Source organism: Tyto alba, unplaced genomic scaffold (assembly GCF_018691265.1).
Source record: "Tyto alba isolate M040663 unplaced genomic scaffold, T.alba_DEE_v4.0 Super-Scaffold_7, whole genome shotgun sequence".
NCBI classification, from domain to species: Eukaryota; Metazoa; Chordata; class Aves; order Strigiformes; family Tytonidae; genus Tyto; species Tyto alba.
Genome location: NW_024881328.1, coordinates 23,106,226 through 23,127,196, shown reverse-complemented (window position 1 = coordinate 23,127,196; position 20,971 = coordinate 23,106,226). Strand labels below are relative to the sequence as shown.

General features: G+C 46.0%; 1 protein-coding gene across 1 annotated transcript; it reads right to left on the bottom strand.

Moving 5' to 3' along the window:
- Positions 1-6,881: 6,881 nt before the first annotated feature.
- SP5 (Sp5 transcription factor) lies at positions 6,882-11,360 on the bottom strand. The gene is made up of 2 exons (XM_042783918.1): positions 8,983-11,360; positions 6,882-8,453 (listed from the first exon to the last, which is right to left on the bottom strand). The coding sequence occupies exons 1-2, from the start codon at positions 9,031-9,033 to the stop codon at positions 7,401-7,403; spliced, it is 1,104 nt and encodes a 367-aa protein (XP_042639852.1). The 5' UTR covers positions 9,034-11,360; the 3' UTR covers positions 6,882-7,400.
- Between the last annotated feature and the right edge of the window lie 9,611 nt (positions 11,361-20,971).

Below are 20,971 nucleotides of genomic sequence, written 5' to 3'. Positions count from 1 at the left end.
CCTAACAAGATTGCTTATGGTTCTGGTCTCTCTAACTTAACTATTAAAGCACTGAACATAGCCTTGATTGAAGTACTTTGCAAGTAGTTTCTCAGCATCATTATACAATTTATTCCAGCGTTTTATTAAGAAGCTCAGACATAGCCTTAGGTCTCATGTAGGCACGTAAGAAGATTTGGTTAATATTTTTGAAAATATAGAAGTGTAATCTTCACCTGCTTAAAACGATTTCTTTCAGTTCTTTCAGAGCAAATTAACAGAAGGAAGTCAGTGGAGCCACACTGCTGAAGGATCAGGTAATGCTGAAAAGAATGGGCCCCCTATATTGGGCTACTAAGGTGAACGAGCAATGTTTTATGACATGTAAAGTAAGCAGATGTCAAGTGTTTGGCTGTTCTTTGCAGGGTTCAATAAAAGCAAAGCACTACCACTATTCCTGGTCAGAAGGGAAACAAATTATTTAGATGTGAGGGGAAGAAATTAAGCCATTTCCACACTCCTTTGGGATTAACATATGGTAGCTGAGACCACCTGACATTCTCGGGCTGTGTTATCTTTCCTGTCTAATCTTTAATGAGTGAAAAGCGCACATTTTCCTTTCTCTTCTTCACATGCATATCCTAGACTTGTGGAGATCTGTCTAAAATAAGGGGGAATGCGGCAGCGTGACTGACACCTCCTTTCCACACAGATGAGAGATCTACATGTGGAGATCACAGGCACGCCATCTGATACTGAATAAAGCATGTGGGATATGACCCCCAGTGATGATACGAGCTTTGGTCTAATAAAATTTCTTTTAACCTGCTTTGTAATTAGAGCCTGTTTTGAAAGTGTGCTCTGTGATGGCTGGCTCATGTTAAAAAGAAAAATTAAAAATGTTTTTGAGTAGTATATAGGTTAATACTGGAACTTTGTTTAAACAGCTCAGTACTGCCATAAGAACAGGGACTTACAGATAATAGGAATATATTGCTTTTGCAGACAACCCTACCTTTTAAAAATACAAGAACATAGGTACACGCTGTTGTTTCTGATGAAGCTGGTGATGTAGGTGTTTGTAAACAGAAACACTTGTTATGTGAAAAATATCACAGTTTATAGCATTTGAATATTATTTTTAATTTCAAATATAAGAATCTCCTAAAAAAAAAGTGTTTTTCTTAGTTTTTATTTCCCCCCTTGGGGTTCATCATTCCTTTATACTAAAAGCTATGGTGATGTAATACCCAGTTCAGGACATCTCAGTCACTGTCATGGTAAAAGCCTGTGACTTGCTGGCAACAGGAAATTACAAATGTAAAAAAGATTGCCTTTTATGATGGGACAGGTTGACAGGAATGGCAAATGATGACGTTGCCTGAAGTGAGTCACTTGCTCAGTACTGGCATCAATGGCCAGCAAAAGCCAGTGACCGATGCCCTAGAGAATGGGGAATAAGATTAGCTAGATGGAGGTTCCTACCTTAAGGCAAGGGTTGCATTATATTGTTAGGCTACAGAGACCAATTAAATCCAAAGCATAAAGTCTATGCTCACTTGAGGATGAGGTAAACCAGGATTCTACCACATGCTGTCGCAGGCACAATTGCGCCAATCAGGGGAGAAAAAAACCATAACCCTTAACTGAGACATCTACAACAGCAGAAGACTCTTCTGTAGATGCAGCAGGACAGATGGGACAGCACTTTTGCTGGTACAGCTTCTTTTTCACTCTGGAGGAGAGGAGGCAAAAGTGCAGGAGGAAGGGTTGCTACAGTGATGCACATGTTAAAATGGCTTCTAGTATACAATATTCCTATACTGGTAAACTGTTCTTTGGTTAGGCAGAGCTAAAGGGGATCTGATATCATAAACTGGATTATTATGATTTCTTTGGTAGTTCGATTAGATGAAAGGAAATTTTAGTCTTACTACAACTAATGGAGAAATCTCAACATATACAGACTCTGTACAAGGCCTCTGCACCATTAAAGAGTGCATTTAAAGTGTTCAGCGAATAATGATTTGGTTCACACCTCAGTACAAACTCTCCACTTCTTTAAGAGTTGTTGGCCACTAACTTCAGTACCTCTCAGCATGGGATTCACCGCACAGCCACCTGCAGAGAAGACGAACCCCTAGTATGTACCTGCACGCCCTTGAGTGGCTATCCGTAACCCCTCTCGGTGAGCACACTGGATTTGTACACAGCCTCAGACTGGGCTCCCATTAATGTGGCTAAGCAGTGATAGAATCACCAGACCTGGGTCAGGGACATGCTGGGATTTTGTGTATACTTAAGTAAATGTGTATTGCAAAAAAATTAAGAGATGGTGAGAAGAAAAACAGGATTGATGGCCTCCAGGTTAAAGGCCAAATCTCACTATCCGTAATCTTCCACTGATTGTCACAGTCACAAGGTCAAAATACATGTTTTCTTTGGTTTTCATTATCCATAATGGAACACCTATATGACTTCAAATCAGTTGGGAGTAAATATTAACAGGGAATAAAACCCATAAACTTATTTAAAAGAGCCTTTGTATTACATGCACTTCTGCTTATTATCTCTGATCAAGACTATTCATTCAATCAGCCCAGGGCCTTGGATCCTTCTTCTCTGTACTGCACATCAACACTTACCTGACAGTTGTGAGCCTTGCTGGTTGTTGAACACTTCCAGGTCCTTGGTGGCTTGGATGCTGTTTAAATGCAAAGTTTTTGAAGATACCTGCTAGGCAATCCCTTTGGAGGAAAACTTTGCTTTCAAGTTCAGTAGTCTCGAAGACCTAGGGAACCTGCTTGGTAAGTTTTTTTAAATAGTTTGGCAGGAAAATCTAAGAGTTCTTTGAGTTGACTCCATCATGTGCTGGAGCAGGAGACCCCACATTTTTACCAGAAGATTCACAAGAATCTCATAAAAAGTGTAAAATCATTGGAGACTATAAAAGAGAAAAAAAGATTCTATAGCAAACCATAAGATCTGATAATAAGCTAGGCATTATACTTTTATTTCTCACCACTCAGTATGGGGATAAGCTGACAAGTTCTATTAAATGTTACAAGGCTCATTTAAAAGTGCCTCAATAATTGTGCAACTACTTGCATAGAGATATAAATTTACTGTATTTATGAACTTTTGAGTGGTCTGCTCAAATATCGCTGAAAAGTAAAACGTATCTCTTATTCAAGGGTTTCAAGACATCAGCATTTCATATTCCCTATTTCTTTAGTTTTCGAGCCTAGTATTAGATATAGGTGAGAATTTAAAAATTGAAATAGTGAAGTTATAGTTACTTTAAAACTTAATGCAATCTCTCAAAATCTTCAAATAATTTAAGATAAAATATTTCTGTCAAAAATGATATCTATAATTTAGTACAGAAGGAAAAACCAGACGGTGATGGTTTTAGGAAGGACAAATCCCAATACAGTTTAAAACCCCTTTATCCTACTTTTTCTATAATAATAGTTGAGGAGCTAAGAAACATAACTTGATAAATATTTTTAATTATTGCAGTGAGAATCTGGTCAGTCAGGACCAAAAGGTGAATCCTGCAATCTTCTCCTGGGTGAAAGTCTTATTCTATTTGGCTCTCAACTAAAAATAATTTGATTAACAACAAGTTAAAAAAAAAACCTATCTGAAGAACAATGTTTTTTTTTTTTTTTTTGTTAAATGTTTTCTGCTCAGAAGTTTGTCCAAGTGTGAAAGTCACTTTTCAACACAGAAAACATGCCAATTCTCAAGTTTTTAAACCGTATCCCAATTTTTTGGTAGCGATTAATTAATTTGAATTAACTACAAGATGAATTAGTTTATATGATGTGTCTATTATACCAGTGACATTTAAGATTTAAAATTCAGAAATGAATTGACCTTGAGCAGCATATGTACTCAAAATGTATAATTAAAAAGAATATTAATCATTTAATTTTATAAAATGAACAGCTGTTCTAGTTGATTGGAAACAGCTAAAAGTGTAAAATGTATTTTGTGAATGCAAAATTAAAAGTTAATTTTATTATAGAGTGCAATTTGCCAACTAGAAATAAATTCTTGAGATGTAAGCAATATATTTTTGTAACGCTCTACCCATACATCAGAAAGGTCACATGTGTATTTAAATGCCATATTACTATAAAAGTTTAATGATTTCAATTGAAAAGCTATCATATGATTTAGCTATTTAGAGATGAATATGAAACAGCTATGGTGGATATGCCCTCTTTTTCCAATGAACTATTTAAAAGCTTTAGAGAGAAATAATGCTTCATTTAATATTTTTTATATTCTAAACTGTTACTTCTACTTACCTTGTGTCATAAATCCCTTTTTTTTTTTTTGTACTATTCTCAGAGATTAAGATTTTCAGTAGTATTTAATATCATGGGTTTTCATTTAAATACATCTCTCTCTCATGACAGGTATTTAATTTTGAGTGCACGTATTTTTAACCTGTGCACTTTCATGCTTTAAATGTAGTCATTATACAGATACCATACAAGGTACATCAGTTACAACATATCACCACGGGGTTTTTTTGTTTTTTTTTTTTAATCAGATACTACCACCCCCTCGCCATGATGCTGGCACTGCCTGGGCTATGGTCATTTGCTTAAAACCTAAATTACTTGCAGGCTCATACTTAAGTGAGTGGTAAAACTTCCAGTATTTCAGTAAAAGTTTGTCTTAAGGAATGAGTAAGAACCCAAAATACTCTGGCTAGACCAGACAACATAGGTGCTGGGTAAATTCAGTTTGTCTTCCAACTAGAGAAAAATCTTTTTCCATAACGGTCCAGCTTGGAAATCATTATATCTACAATTACTGGGCTATTTTCTGCTAGTTACATCTGCTCTAATAGGAAGGGTTCTCTAGTTCTTAGTCGGGCTAAACTTGTGCCAGAAACCATCTAATATAGTGCTTCAGCTCACATTAATACTTCATCTTGATCTTGGCACTCACTTAGCAGTGAAGGGCCATTACCGTGTGGCAACATCCAACTCCATTAGTCTATCCTGTAAGTGGACCTTTCATACTCTGGGATACTGTCATTTCCCCTCTACTGCTACCAACAAAAGCACTTTCCATTACTCTCCATTTTAAGTAGGTCTGATCTGAACACATAATTATTTAGTGAAACAAACTTAAACCAGTCCTGAATTCTGTAACACTACATTCTTAATGTATCTTAATATCAAAGAAAGGAAGCAGCTTGCCACTGTATACTGTGAAACATTTTAAAAAGCAGAAACACTATGTTATTCCTGATGACATATTTAGATCATATGCCAGTAGTAAATAGGATGCACTTTTGTCTCAAAAAACTTTTTTGAGTGTGGACTTCTGGATCGGGTCCATCAGTTATTTCCTGCATTGCTATTGCTTGTTCTGGAACACTAAAGGTATCTTCTACTTAATATCCTTCAATAACATGCTTCTACAGCCTAAATATTTGGCAAAAGAATGCTAACCAATGAAGCTAAACATATTTCTCAGAAGGCTTTCTGTAATAGGACAGGTTATAGAAGATTCTTCAGTAGTAAAGAGGATAACTGCTCGGTTATTAATTTAATAAGTTGACCCTAAGAATATGGTGTGGGAAATTAATTCAGAATCATAAACATTAAAATATGGTTGAGGAGCTGTACCATGGTAACTGCCCATTAACTTCTCATTATTTCAGATGTGAGAGTTCTGGTGATGTTGTCTCATTATTTCCTGAGAGGAGATTCTTTGCAGTATCTGACACACACACAAACACATCAGTTTTACACGTTCTGTCATTACAAATGTTTATCGAGCTGCTGCTTTTCTTGATTCAGACATACATGGCAAAGTGTGTATCTATCATTATGGTTGTGCTGAAGCTTGTTTGACAACTGCCACCAGAGGAACCCACCTGAGGCTGACTGGTTCCAGATTTGTCCCAGTGAAGTATTGACGGCACTTTTTATTTGGCTGTCTCATTAGGTAACCAGAAAATAAAGCTGACTTGGCAAAAATATAAGGAGCAAATAACATATTCTCTATGTTAAAATGTAAAATTTGGCAAATTACTAATCAAATTCCTCATTTGTTGTATAAAAATTTCAGTTAAAAAAAAAAAAGATGTAGGGAGCATGCTACTGTTAAAAAGGTCATTATTTTAAAATAAATTTGCCTAAATTCTTGGCAAGTATGCCTAAACTCATACTTACGTGATGCCCAATGAGAAAGCACAAACCCTGAGAGCTGTCACTGTCTACGAAGTACTTTTAAACACAGTTTTGTGCCAAATATCTTCGCCTGTGTGGGAGAGTGACTGCCATTTCGTCACACTGGGAGGATAACAAGAGTCTCACCCTTAAATTCTGCAATTTTACAGGAAGTTAACATATGGAAAGTATGTTTTGGCTGTGCTGTGCCACAGACAACTCCGAACTGGGAATGGCTGGTTGTCACAGGCCTGGACCTCTCTGAGAAGGGGCATTATTAACTTTGACTGCAGCCCACCTCCGCTCAAATGTATATCCCAGCCTGTCGCACTTGACCTGTATGTTCACTCCCAGTACTGGCCCCCTGTGTTTCTCTTGCCCCTCACGGCTTCACGTGTAGGAAACAAAATAATGACAATAATTTAAAAACTCAAACCCAAACCGAACGGCCAACATCAGTCCGAAGAAACTAAGGATTTTAAACGTGTTTACCATGAGCAGCTCCCAGGTCACCGTGTGCTGAGCTCCGCTTGACCGCGGCGAGGAAGCCGGTCCCTGCCCTCCGCCTCAGCGCCCGCCGCCGCCTCAGCGGGAAATGGCGGGAAGGCGGCGGCCGCGCGCGGCGGGGCCCGGCGCTGTGCGGGCGGGGGGAGCCCGCGGGGGGGCGATCGAATGAAACCCACGCGGTGGGACCTTCCCTGCGTGACCCCAGTGTTAACGTGTTTATTTCACGCTGCAGTCGCGGCTCGCTTTACAGAAACATCTCATGCTGGAGCTCGGCACGGGGCCGAAGACGAGGAGAGAAACACTTGTATTCAAACAGAACTATTAAATAACCTGTACACAAAACTTCAGTCTCTTCCCCTGAAAGCAGCGGGGGCCGGGCCCCGGGACGGCCGGCCGGCCCTACGCTGCCGCCCCACTCCCGGGCGCCCACGAGCCCCGGACGGCCGGGGCGGCTCCGCTCCCGCCCCGACGGCGGCCACCTCCCCTCAGCCGCGCCCCGGGGTAGGGAGGGCGCCCGGCCCGGGACGGGGGGGCGCGACGGCGGCCTCGCCGCCCTGCGAGCGTTCGGTCCCGGGGCCGAGGGGGCTGCGTCTCCTCCCGGTACCGCCCCCAGCCGAGCTCCTGCTCGCCGGGCCCGACGCGAGTCCGGGAGCCGGCCGCCCTCTCCTCGTCTGCGGGGCGCCCTCCGCCCGAGTCCCCGCCGCCCGGCGGTCACAGGTCGCGGCTGTCCTCCCGCTTGACGCCGTCCGCCGCCGCCTTCAGCTTCTTGTTCTGGTGGGTCTTGACGTGCTTGGCCAGGTGGTCGCTGCGCATGAAGCGCTTCCCGCACTCGGGGCAGACGAAGCGCTTCTCGCCCGTGTGAGTCCGCAGGTGCCGCTGCAGCTCGTCGGAGCGGGTGAAGCTCTTCCCGCAGAAGAGCCAGTTGCAGACGAAGGGCCGCTCGCCCGTGTGCCAGCGCAGGTGCGCCTTCAGGTGCGAGGTCTTGCCGTACACCTTCCCGCAGCCGGGGATGTGGCAGATGTGCTGCTTCTTCTTGCCCGGCTCCGCCTCCGGGGCGCTGCCGGCGGCCGACTGGCAGTTGGGGCAGCGGCAGCGGCGGCACCTCCTGGCCGTGGCCGCCAGGGGAGACTTGGTCTGCAGCAGGGCGGCGATCTGCGTCTGGTACTGGGCGAAGTCCGAGTGGCCCAGCACCAGGCTCCGCGGCAGCGCCGCGGCCGCGGGGAAGCGGTGGCCGCAGCCGCCCGGGGCGCCGGCCTGCTGGATGCTCCACCAAGGGATGTCCTCGGGCGGCGGGTTGGGCGAGAGCTGCCGGCAGGGCTGCGCGGGCGGCAGCAGGTTGGAGTAGCCGGGCGGCAGGGCGGCCTGGGCGGCGTAGGGGACGTAGGCGGGGGGGCAGCTGGACGGCAGCGCGGCCATGGAGGAGGGCAGCATCTTGACGGGGGAAAACTCGTAGGGGTAGGAGGGGTCCGCCGGGGGGGTGAGGGGTAGTTCGTGCGCCCCCCCGAAGGAGGGCTGCAGGTGGTTCTTCTGAGGGGTCAGCCCCAGGCTGGGGTGCGGCGGCGGCAGCCCGCCCGGGGAGTGCGCCGGCATCTCGCCGCTCCACGGGTGGAAGATCCTGGAGGGGGATCCCAGCGTCGGGTCGTAGGAGACCTGCAGGAAGTCCGAGGGCGCTGCGCCCGGCTGTCCGATCCGGCTACAGGTGGCGGCCAGAAGAGCCAGGGGTGAGTGCTTGGCCAAGTCTGGGGAGGCGCTGGGGGTGCGGTCCTGCGCGGGAGCGGGAGGGAGGGAGGGAGGAAGAGAAGGAAGGAGGGAGGAGAGCGTGTTACTTGCCGCCCGCCGCCCCGCGGGATCGGCCGCGTCGCCCGCGGGAAACTTTCCGCGCCTCTGACCGCGCCGCCGCTCCGCGCACAGCCGGCAAACTTTCCGACAACAGCGCGCCCCAAAGCCGCCGGGCCGAGCCCCCCCAGCCCCGCCCCGCGGCCGGCGCCGCCGCCTCCCCCGGGCCGGGGCGCGGAGGAAGCGGCCGCTGCGGGCAGGGGGCAGCCGCCGCCCCGGGACGCTGCCTGGAGTTACCGCCGGGCTCCCGGCGGCAGAGGGAAGTTGCCGGCCCGAGGATCCCGGAGCACGGCCCCCTCGCCCCCGCGGGGGTCCCCACCTACCTCTCCCGGGCCGCCCGCGGGGTGAAGCCCCGGGAGGGAGGCGGCGGGCGCCGGCTGCCCACGCGCAACGCTGGTCACGGCGGTGGGACGCGGCGCCGGCCGAGCCGCCCCGGCCCCCGGGCGCTGGTACTGACCTGAAGGAAAGCCTGGAGGGAGTCGTTGCGGAGGACAGCCACTGCGGCCATGGCTACTGCGCCCGGGGCGAGGGGAGGGCGCCGGGGCACCGCCGAGTCATGGGGACGCCGAGGGGAAGACGAAGAGCTGCCCAGTTTCCTTCCTTCCTTCCCTCTCTCTCTCTCTCTCTCTCCCTCCCTCCCTCCTTCCCTCTGATCTCTTCGCCGCTGTGCCCGTCCCACCCCCCCGCGCTGCGCGATCTCCGCGGACTGTCTGACTGCACCAGGATCACCTCCAAGAATTTGATAAGGACTTTGCTGGGCCGCCAGCCAGTCAGAGGGAAGATTTATGGCTTTGAAGTTTGCCGCTACCCAATCATCAAAGAATAGCGGCTCTTTCAGAAGCGAAAGCAAATCCTTTGAATCCACAAAGCTCCTATGGTGTGTTTGTTGGTCTGGATAAAAGAACTGATTATTAGGGGGGATGGGAAGGGAGGAGATAAAGGCGGGACAATTAATGAAGTAATCACTATGTGGGAAATGTATATACACAAATAATTGGATTTTCTTGATCAAAGGACCCCTTACCGCCTGGAGACCCTCACATTGGATGTGCAAGACACTGGATCCCCCCCTCCCTTTTTTTTTTTTTTTTTTTTTTACAATTAAGGATTTGTGGCAGAGCCCTCAAGTGACAATGTGTCTTTGTTATCGCCCGAGAAATCTGCCTCCGGATTCCGCTGATAGTGTTTAATGACTCAAAGTAACAGGAGCACAACGAGTTCACCTGATCGGGGCTGGTCGATCCCAGTCGTAAAACTTCCCTGGAGTAATTGTCGGTGGTTCCTCCCTTCTCCCTCCCTCTGCCCGCCCTTCCCCCGAGGCTGAGGGGTATGCCCTCGATATGACTTCGCAAACAACCGCACATTTTCCCCTCTGGTAGCCGGGTTTGGTTTCGCTTCGCTCAGCCGGCGCTAACCCCGCGTTAGCTGGAGCCGCGCCCGGCCAGCGCGCCCAGCCGGCTGGGGGGCGGGACGGCGGGGTGCCCCTGCTGCGGGGTGTCCCGGCAGCGGGACGGCGGGGTGCCCCGGCTGCAGGGTGTCCCCGGCAGCCAGCCCTCCCGCAGCCAGACACGCCGACCAACCGGTCAGCCGGGAAACAGAGCGGAAAAGTTTCCTCTTTCCTAGCGGGGGCCGGGCGTAAAAAACGTAATTTCTTTCCGTGAAGACAGGAGTCTCTCGTGATGGTGTTTCTGGAGGCGGGCTGCGCCCAGCCGCCCTGCTGAGCCCGCCTGGCCTGGCCCGGGGCCGAGCGCGGCTCGGGGGGCAGGTCCGGGTCTCCGCCTCCACCCTCTCGCCCAGCTCCTGCCACAAAGCTCGGCCCCGACGGCTCCGCTCGCTGACCCCTCACCTTTCGGCCTGCGTGCATACATGTACGCACGCGTGTGCGTACGAAGAAGCTAACCCGCTTTTCTTTCGACCGTGTGCGAGGCTCTTTCCCCGGTGACCGCCACCGGGTACATCTGGATCACATCTTAACGCCACCGCCCGCTGCCGCGCTCGGCGGCCCCGGGGCCGGCGGAACCCCTCGCACCGCCCCGCCAGGCGCAAGGGGGGGGCCCGCGCCCCTCCGCGCCCCCGCTCAGCACCGCGCCCCTCCCCTCGCCGCTTCCCCATCTGCTCCGAGGCCATCGCGAACGTGTAAGCCGGCCTGTTTGGCCAGGTACCAAACGAGGACGCTCGGCTCTCTCTGGGGGGGGGTGGGGGTGCCCTTTGGGGCAGATGCCGGCTGGCTCCGGTCCTCCAGAGCTGTTTGCCCAGGTAACTCGATCCTCCCCGCAGTCGCTGGGTTCAATTGTATTCACACCGCCAGAGAAGTCTCTCTAAACGCCAGCACACAGAGATCTTTATCTGGCTTTCCTGTGGAAACAATCGCTGTCCGCTCAAAGACTTTCAAGAGTTGTAGGGCTTGAATTAGATCGGTTTCTTTGAAGGGATTAAAGTGCCAAGTCCTCTCCCACGGCTCCATATTGAGTCCCGGGGAGCAGTAAAAGCTCGACCCCATGTAACGCTGATCCCCCTACGCAGCAGCCACTTCAAGCTCTTCCCCTGTGCCAGGTACCCGCTCCACCAGGTCGCCAAGAGGGCGGCCGGCGCCCCGCACCACGCGAGGCAGCGCCCGCCGCTGGCGCGGGAGCCCGCGGCACCCCCCGTTCTCCGCCTGCCCGCGGGGCCCAGCACCTCACCCTCCCCGCACACAAACGCCCCGCAGCACCCCCGCTGCGCGATCCACACGCGGGACGTGGCGGGAGACGGGCGAGGGCAGCGAGCCGCGGCCGGCCGTGCAGCCGGGGGTTGCGCACCCCCCCGTACCCCCCGGTGCCCCGGGCCCACCGGCCGCGGCCCCGCAGCCGCACCGGGGCAGCAGCGCTCCTGCCTTCCCCTCGCGGCGGGGCTGCAGCCAGGGCAGCCGGAGCCCGGGGGGGACCCCGACCCGCACCTCTGCTTCCTGGGGGAGCAATAACCCCGTCCCCCCCGCCAAGCGAAACGGCGGCGCTCGCACTTGTGTCGTCCCTAAACTTCTACATCCCCAAACTTGGGCCAACCCCGGGCTCCTACGAGGTGCCTGATTTCATTCCTAGCTCGATTTTTGTGAATTCGTTTTATCTAATAATTGTCAGGAGAATAATCTGAACAGTATTTATAAACGAAATGAGAGTCGATAGGTAGTTCATGAGACACTGAGCATCCCGAGGTTCCCCCAACCTGTAAGGTATGTTATCTCCCCAGATATCTTGATGAACCAAAATGATTTGTCACTTACAAAAGAGTTAGTGGAAAGTTGAATAAGTTTCTATACAGATGCCACACTACAAATGCCATAAATCTGCATCCAAGAAAGTACGTTACTTAAAAATCAAGAATAATTTCTCATTTCTAGAAGAAACCAATGGGCTGAATAATGAAACATTGCAGTCATAATTTTCTGTACAAATAATTAGTGTTCAAACTCGGAGCATTTCAGTCTCCTGAAATGTATTCTTAATGAAGTGATGTTCAGAGCTGTCATTAAAAATGCAGGGCTGGAAGATCAAAGTACAATATTTATTTTAGAAATTTGTTTCAGTTATCAGGAGATACAGGTATCAAGGCCAAATGTCAATTCAGTTACACAAAGCACTGTTTCCCTGAGAAGTGGGCTGCGGCTACATCCCAGTGTAAAGCAAGGTGACGGCGGAGCTGAGGCGCGGCGGGGGGGCTGCGGGTGGGGGGACACGGGCCCTACTGGGGGGCTGCGGGGCTGGAGTGGGGTTTGGGCCGGCCGGGGAGGCGGCAGCAGCACCGTTTGGGCTGGGATGCTGAAAGAGCTGGAGCCTGGAGAGCTCCAGCCACGGGGCTGAGGTGCGAAGGGGGCCTGGCTCTCCCAGCCCCGCTGCCTACGGGGGTCCCTGCGGGATGTGGGGGGTGGGGAGACCCGTCTGTCGTGGAAACCAACCCGCAGCTGCAGGGCCAGAGGGGTTCAGGCTGTGCTGGGTTGGACAGTAACTCGTGATTTAAAGACAGTGGACATAAAATGTGAGCCATCATCGTCATAGACAGGTGTCTTCAAAATCAGGATATTTCAAATTCAGGTATCCCAGAGTGACTGTCCCACCACACAGGGCTCTTTGGACCCTGGTTTGAATGCAGGTGGCAGAGAAAAAAATGCTTGGGAATAACAGCCACTTGGGTGCCAGTGGTCCCCTCCGTGGTCTCTGCTGTGTCTCTGCCTCCTGGGCCCCCTGCACCGAGGCCTGCCCCAGAGCCAGTCCCAGTGGTGGCTCACACTGCCACAGCCTCACATGAACTCCCCACCCAGGTCCTCTCAGGACACCCCCAGTCCCTCCCCAGACATTCGCAGTCCCCTGCCGTGAACCCCCTAGTCCCTCCTGTGATCCCCCCAGTCCCTCAGCTCCTCCAGCACAGCCATGAATGACCCTGGGAGCCTGGATGGGCTCTGGCTACCTGCCTGCCCCCAGCTTGGGGATCTGGGGCTGCCTTAAACAAAATACTGTTCTTTAGCAGTTGTGACAAAGAATCGGAAACAAGAGCATTTTTAAGTGAACAGCTGCATTAACATTCAGCCAAGCCCCCTAGTCAACTTCTCCACAAGAGTGTGGCAGGCTTTAAACCTGAACAGGCTTTAAATAAGCTTGCTCCAAAAGGCAGTGTCTTCACACCATCCCTCATTCTGTCTGGTTCAAAGCCTTACTAAAGCAACTGTCTGGTTTAAAGCCTTAGTAAAAGAAACCATCTATCCACAACAGCAAGAAGTTTCACCAGAAGGTAAATTAACCTAGGTATATAGCTCCAAGCATGTGTGAATACAGTGCCAACAGTTCTGAGTTACATGCCATTAATACTATTATTATTTACTTCAGCACATTCACATTTTTATGGTAGGCAACATGACTGGCATAATAAGAGGAGTCACCAGTTCATATGCTTAACATGCTAGTGTATATGGTTTGTTTATTGGCTTCAGATTACCAACAAACAATTTTAACACAATTACATCTCCTAAGTTTCAACATTATTTAATTTGAACATCAGTAGATGAGAAGAAAGATTAAAAACTGCTATGGAACCTCCTGCATTTTTCTGTGCATAAAGGAAAATCACAAAACCCTAGACAAGATCGGCACATGCAAAGGCATATTTAGGATTTAAAGGCTTGCCTTGACATTTCCCAGTCTAGGTGTGGATTTCACAAAGATTAACAGAGGCTTTCCCAAACTTCTGAAAGTTGAGCTGCCCTTTAAGAAAAGTAGGAGAAATGTTATGCCTCACTACAGTTTTAGTGCCTGTTGTCAAGGGTTTAAATGTCTTAATGTATTCATCTTCTGCTCCTTCCTTGGCTGGCTCTTTGTGACTCCTCCTCCTGCCTTAGGGAACGTTGGTGAACATTTTTGGATACACTTCCTCCACTTGCTTCCATACTTTAAAAAGGAGTCAGACACTTAACTATATCAATATTGAAAGTGTTATTCTTGGCTCCACTTGGAATGCCTGAGACACCTTTCAGTTCAGAATGACCATTTCAAACTCTGTGGAAACACCTTTCTGCCTTTGGCATACACGGCTGCATTTTCTTCACCACTCTAATAGCTAGAAATGGACTTCTATAAAATGGAAAGCAAGCCAAGACTCTGGTGAGCAGCTGAAAAGGATCTGCAGTGTGCACTCTGCTTGTCCTCCCAATTTGGGAAACATTAGGTAAAAAAACCTTGTGTATTTTTGGTGGAATGCATTTGTTTGGGGAAGACAGGCTGGGAACCTTTTATTTTACTGAGTACAGCGACATATAGCTGCTCTTTTCTTGCACTGTAATTATTCAGAATGGAATGAAAAGGTAATTAAACTGTTATTTGCCTCCTTTTAACTACAGAGAGTATATTATCTAAAAACTGGATCTCATGGTAATTAATTTTAGTTACTCAGTATATTTATTGACAAATTAAACAGCTGTCTGTGTCTACACCATTTTAAAACTGGAAACAGCTCAAAGTTTAGCCAGAAAGATCATTGCTCAACCTACACATAAATATTGGATGATCATATGGCTGCCACATTGCTATTGATTTGGCTGAATGGATTAATCCCACATTGTAAAAATACACCTGTTACTTAATGAACTCGCTTTGTAATTTTAGAACATTTTGGTACAGAAAAGATTAATTCTTTTCTAATGGCAGTATTTTTCAATATTTCAAGAATCACTTTTGAAATAACCCATTCTTCAGGGACTACTGAACAAGAGTGTATAAAAAAAGCATAATCTTTCTGCAAGATGCAAAATGCAAGTGCTCTATACTAAGTCTTCAACAACTCTACTTTAGCTGGGGAAAAAAGAGACGGGGTGAAAAAGCCCAATAGTAGGATTGTGATGGTCAAAACGGGGACACAGATATGGGACATGACTATGGCACTGAAGATGTGTTGGCTAAGAGATACTGCCTTCACACCAAGGGAAATAATCTGAAGACCCTCCTTACAGACCCTCTGTGTATAATGCTTTTAAGGTAGCTTGTTCCAGTAACACACACATATTAGTGAAAGACAGTCAGTGCTTCTTGTGCCTATCAACTGTGACACAGGGAAGTGTCCTCTAGCATGGGAAGAGTTTTTGAGAGGGACCTAGAAAAGCCTAATTTGTAAATTAAGAGAGGATTTAAAAAAAACCCAAACCCACTAGTCTTCTTAGTTGTCACCACAGGCCCAGGATCCCAAGGATGATTGGGGAAAACTTCAACTACAATTTTGAAATTTCTTATCTCTCCTTATGAACATAAAGACTTAAAACCACTGCCCTTGTAGACTGACAGAAAAGTCTTTTTAGAAATGCAGTGCATGGTATGTTTCTGTGTTACTTCACACCCTGATGCCTTAAGTGATGCAGAATAATACATAAATAGATAAATGCATAAATTAAGTGAACTATTCAAATATAAATTTGTCCTCCTCTGATTCTGAAAATAAAAATACCATCAATAAAATTATTTCAAATGTATACAATGCTTGTATTATGCTTTCCATCCTCACAGAGCTATAGAAAAGAGAAGTCATTCTCACCATCCTCTTACACAGCAGAGTCAGCTTCTTTTCTCTTTACAAAGGGAACAACCGTGGCCATACACACAACTGCTCCAGGTTTGGAAAGAGGAGCTCCTTGCCTCAGTCCTGCACATAGATTACCAGACTGCTTCTCACCAAACACTTAAACAAATTACTCTAGCTCAGCTCAAACCTCAGGAGCACTGGCCAAGGCATGTACCTCCTGCTGGCTGGCTGGCCATGCCAAACCAAAGCAAACAACCCTAATTTGGGAATAAATCACATTTCACTTCATTCTTCAGTCAGGCCCTATTGCTCAGGGGCAAACAGCTTGACCAGCTTTTGGAGAACCCAGGACAAGAAGAGGAGAAAAGATGCTGCCCCTCAAAGACACGGGTGTCAGCATGGCCATGACTCCCGCTCCAGTCTAATGAAAAGTGTAATTTTTCTCACATTTCTGAATCCTCTGAGATGGAGGGCAAAAAGAAATGACCTTCAAATGGGTACACTTCTTGGCTTCTCTCCTTCAGTAAATCTCACATCCCTATTTTTCCTACTACATTTGGGAAGCCGCCATATTCTACTAGAATTGAGCTGAGAGAATCGTGTTACATATGAATGAGAGAATGGTCCACAGTGAAGGACAGATAATGCAATAAGATGGAAATGCATTCTTAGTCTAAATTACTGATTTCTTATGCTGGGGAATGAGAGAGAGAGACTACGATGCTGCAGTGCTGGGACACCAATGCCCAAATGGCACAGCTGTATCACATGAGCCACTTTTAAACCCAAGTAAGTGGATTCAGGAGAAATCTGTGATTGACAACCACTGACTGATTCTTCAGAGGCCACACTAAACCACCAAGAACGATTTTCCAAATTTTTCATCTTAAAATAGGAAAGTCTGGAGGAAAAACATGTGCAAAGCCATGCAATTTCTTCAGTGTCATCAGACTAACTTTATAAAATGCTGTCATCCTTACCTATGTACTAGAGTATGGGGTCAAAATAAAATTATTCATTTTCTGTCAAAATTATTACAGAAGCCATTGGAATAGATGCTCATAAAACTGAACTGGGGTCATGATTTGCTACTTTTTCTCACTACCATCACTACACACATTAAATGTACTTGGCACATGGAGTGATTCAGAAAGAAGCTGCTCTATAGTGCCAATGATTTGCTTTAATGAGATATAGTTATCAGTTGATTTATGAATTTCTCTTGCCTGTTCTCATTTACTTAGCTCTAAATTAAGGATAAGATCATCTTCATTCTAGAAGTAAAACCGTGTTTATAAGAGAACAGAGTAATAAAAATCCCTCTTAAGTCAAGTGTTAGAAATGTACACAGTGAGGTTAGAGGTAGTTCCAGCAATGTGCATAGCCTTATCCATTAAACTCTACAGCAAAGACTCAAGAGAAAACATTACATTTCCAGTTCTATCTAGTTTTCCATATTAGTATAGCATTCCCTTATCTCAGGAATTTAATGTAGGAAGAGACAAAAGGCACTTTCTGCCTCAGCTTTCTGATACCCTGATGACCTCCTCTTGGGAGATCTATGCTGTCTGTTAATTTAGATACCATATGCCTCACTGGTCATCAATTCAGTTGCTGCTCTCTATTTTATAGCCCTCACATGGATTTTGATCACATTATCTATACAACTAATCACTTTCTCTGTTTACTGTTGCTTTACCAGTTAGACAAGCCCCAGCTGATCAGTATTTTCTTATACATACTTACAAAGAGCACGATCTAGTCAGCTTTGTTCTTTCCCTTGGTATATGCCGCTCCACTATTGTTTATACACTATTTGCAGCGCACAAAGTAAAGCATCAGGAACTGGAAAGCAGGAGAGGAAGGATGTAGGAAAGAGAGAACAGAGCTACACAGACTGAACTAACACTACTGGTCAGATGTCTGGAACTGGGAGGGAGTAGCCTGGAGACCAGGACTTTCTTGCTGTGTTACAGCGTAACAGTGGAGAACTTAATCTCTGCTGACATTCCTGGAGTTCCTTGATTGACCAGGATCTCAGCTCCTATTTGTGTGTGTTGTAGGGTGGATATGTTTGATCTCCTTTTCCCGTGCAAGCCTGCGTTTTGGGAGGGGTCAGAAGCAAAAGGCTAACCCTCTAGGTGGAGAGGCTGGAAAGGTAACCTCTGAGCAGGCACCGCATTAGTGCTAAGACTGGCTGGAGAGGCTAAGAATGAGTGTGGACTCACACACGCCGATGCTGGGGTCACTTGTAATGAGAATACCAAGATGAATGGAGCAGTTCATTCCGCTCTGGGTGATTGATCGATTGATTGAAGCTGTTTTCATCTCTGTGGGGTGTTCTTTTTTGGCTAAAATAACACTTCACTGAGAAGTCTCCTACACTGGCATATACAGCCTCCTCTGACACTCAACCCACATATATATTCAACCCAGATAAGGGGTGGAAACTTTATGTCTATTTCCCTGTTCTCTCCTGGCACCAGCCAGTAATGCAATTATTTCTCACAGTTTACCTTTCTTCTTTTTTGTAAACTTGCCAAGTTTACCAGTGACAGGGTATGTAAGGAAGGAGAATAGTACCCAGATATGTGGGGGGGTATTCAGTGTATTTTTCTGAGTAACAGGACTGCAGCTGTGATGCTGGAGGAAAATATGGGAATTGAATCAACAAGCAAAATCTTGGGACAGCCCTGAATAAGAAGGTCAAACTGTGCAGTGAGTATACTGGGAGGAGCTTTAGTCAATATGAGCACATTGTCTTTAAAGCATTTATCTTCACAACTCTATCAAGAAGTAGTATGTTTTTATTCCATTCTTACCAAGGGAAACACAGGGAGACCACATACCTTGTCCTATGTCACAGATGACCCTACTGAAGAGCAGGGAGCTGGACTGAAGAGCCCTACCGAAGAGCAGAGGCACACAACTTGGGACCATATTGTATGATGTTCTACCTCATTCTCCTTGCAAAATCCAAACTTTTTTCTAAATCTCTCCCATAATCCTGATTTCATGTCAGTCTGTTCTGACACTTGTTCAATCTCTCAGCAGCTTTGAATTATGACAGCCGAGGAGTAAAGTCCAGATAACCTTGGGCAGGCAGAGGCAGCAATGAGACTGTGTGGAGGCAGTTGGAAGACAAACATGCAGCCTATGCAAGTAGAGCAGTAAGCCAGCATGCCCACAACACATATATTTCTACTTTTCCTGGTGGACAGTGATTATAGTACATAAGTAAAAAACCAGAGCCAAATACTTGTGCTTTACAAAAACAATGTATTAGGTGGGCTGTACTGAACAGTCAAATGTGCCTCTATAAGTCAAACACTGAGCATACTGAGCAGAAAAAACCAGATACTTGCTTTCACAGTCCATCCTTTCTCTGCTTTAGCAAACTCTTCACTACAGGATTCTGTCCAAGGCTCTAGTTTCATTTGCTAATCATCAAAACAACCATGCTCAGTGGTGACAACCTCCCCTGCAGAAAGACCTGTAAGCTTTGCTACTGACACAACTTTGGGAATTCAGTAACGCTACCATCTGTATTTCCTTGATCTCACATATGGGAGCAGTCAGAAGAGCTAATTTTCCTCCATCTCAAGCAGACCCTCTCTCCACGCCAGTTTTCTACTCACCTCAGTCAGTGTTCCGACAACATTTTCCAGCTAATCCTTCTACGACCGTGTATGATCAAACACAGTCAATGTAAATCTATGGCATGCAGTTATCTCCAGCACCTACCACTGGTTACAGAACAGCTGAGTTATGGTAGCATTGCATGTAATACAAATTTCAGGTTTTGATTTTAAAAAAAGTGAATAGCTTTGTGGCCATCACTGTTTCCTAGCTATCAAGAATCTGATGCTCAGTAAATACACGAGGCACTAACACACAACCACATTGCTGGATCAGACAAGTTTTGGAACACTTTTTTTCCTTACCAACTCCTTGTTGGTCCATGTTTGGCTGGTTCCCTCTAATGGTTTTACATGTATTATTTATGAAGTAGCTGGCACATTCACAGAATGGAAGTCTGGACAGGTCAAGAGAGGAGTAAAAGTTTGGGGTACTTTTCATTCTTAGCCATTCAGAATAATTCTGAGGATGCAGAAAATTATTTCTATCTAACCCTTCTTCAGCACTCTTCCTGCATGTCCTAAATTTCAATCCAGGTTTTGTTTCTGTTATTTACAGCTATATATTGATACAAAAAGAGCTAAAGACTCATAGGATACTGAAAACAAGCTTGTAATCCTGGCTCTCAGAGTGTATGTGAACTATTGTTAAACATGATTTTCCAGCTACTGGTTAATTATTTTGTCAAAACAAAACCAGTGTGATTTTAATGAAAGTATCCAGATTTAGTCTGGCTGATCAGACAGATTATGTATTTAATTGTAAATGGGCTGTAAACATCTGAGATCTTTATGTATGGAGAAAATAATAGTATCTAGATTTTGGATGTTTGAGTGAAGCTTGGGTTTTTACAGGATTGAGCTGGAAAAATCAAAGTGATGTATTTTGCTCTCCTGGTATTTTTCTTGATCAGCTTAATTTGAAGGAGAAAACATAAATGTATGTTAGAGATATCCATCTCTATGCAATTTGTCTGAAAAAGCAAATAATTTCTTGCAACATAATGAACCACAGAAAAAGAAGGGGAAAATAAGGTTTTTTTAGACTGTATCATTTGTACAGAAGAAAATAACTTCCTCAAATGAAGTATTACAACTATTTTTGCTATAATATGCTCATAAACATGAAGGACAAATCACAGCTAAACTATTTATATCGAGCTATCTAATAGCATATTTATTGAGGTTGGTATGGAGAAGTATTTGCTAATTAAATATACTATTTCTCACCTACCTATGATTTTTACCACTTACCCAGTAGGCTATCTTTCTGGAGTTCCAACTACTGAATTTCTAGCATACTAAACAATTACTATTTTTGAAAATTAATAATCCCAGAACATTTTTTTCCTGTTCTTGTGATGGTATTTTCTGTAAATTTATGACAGGAAAGATGCTTTCAAAATCTTACAGTGTATTTATAAAAGATAATGGTTTGGTGGTTTAAAAACCCGGTTCCTTACAGTACTGCAGGCCTAGAAAAAAAGATGGTTTACTTTGAACCGTCAAAAAGTGAAATTTTTTTTTGTGATTTTTGAAAGGGGAACCAGATCCCAAGATATTGATTTCAGTATCATGGCAATTTCCCATTATAGAAAAGCCAGGAATTTTATACCTGATACATTTTTTTTTGCCTTTGTTTTTGGAATGCAAATTACTAGTCCATTTGTAATTTTGTATTCTAAAAAAAAACTTACTTGGAGTCATGGTAATGCTTGCCTTCTCAAAGAAGCTTCCAAAGCGTCTCAAAGTGGTTTTCTACCACAGGTGTTA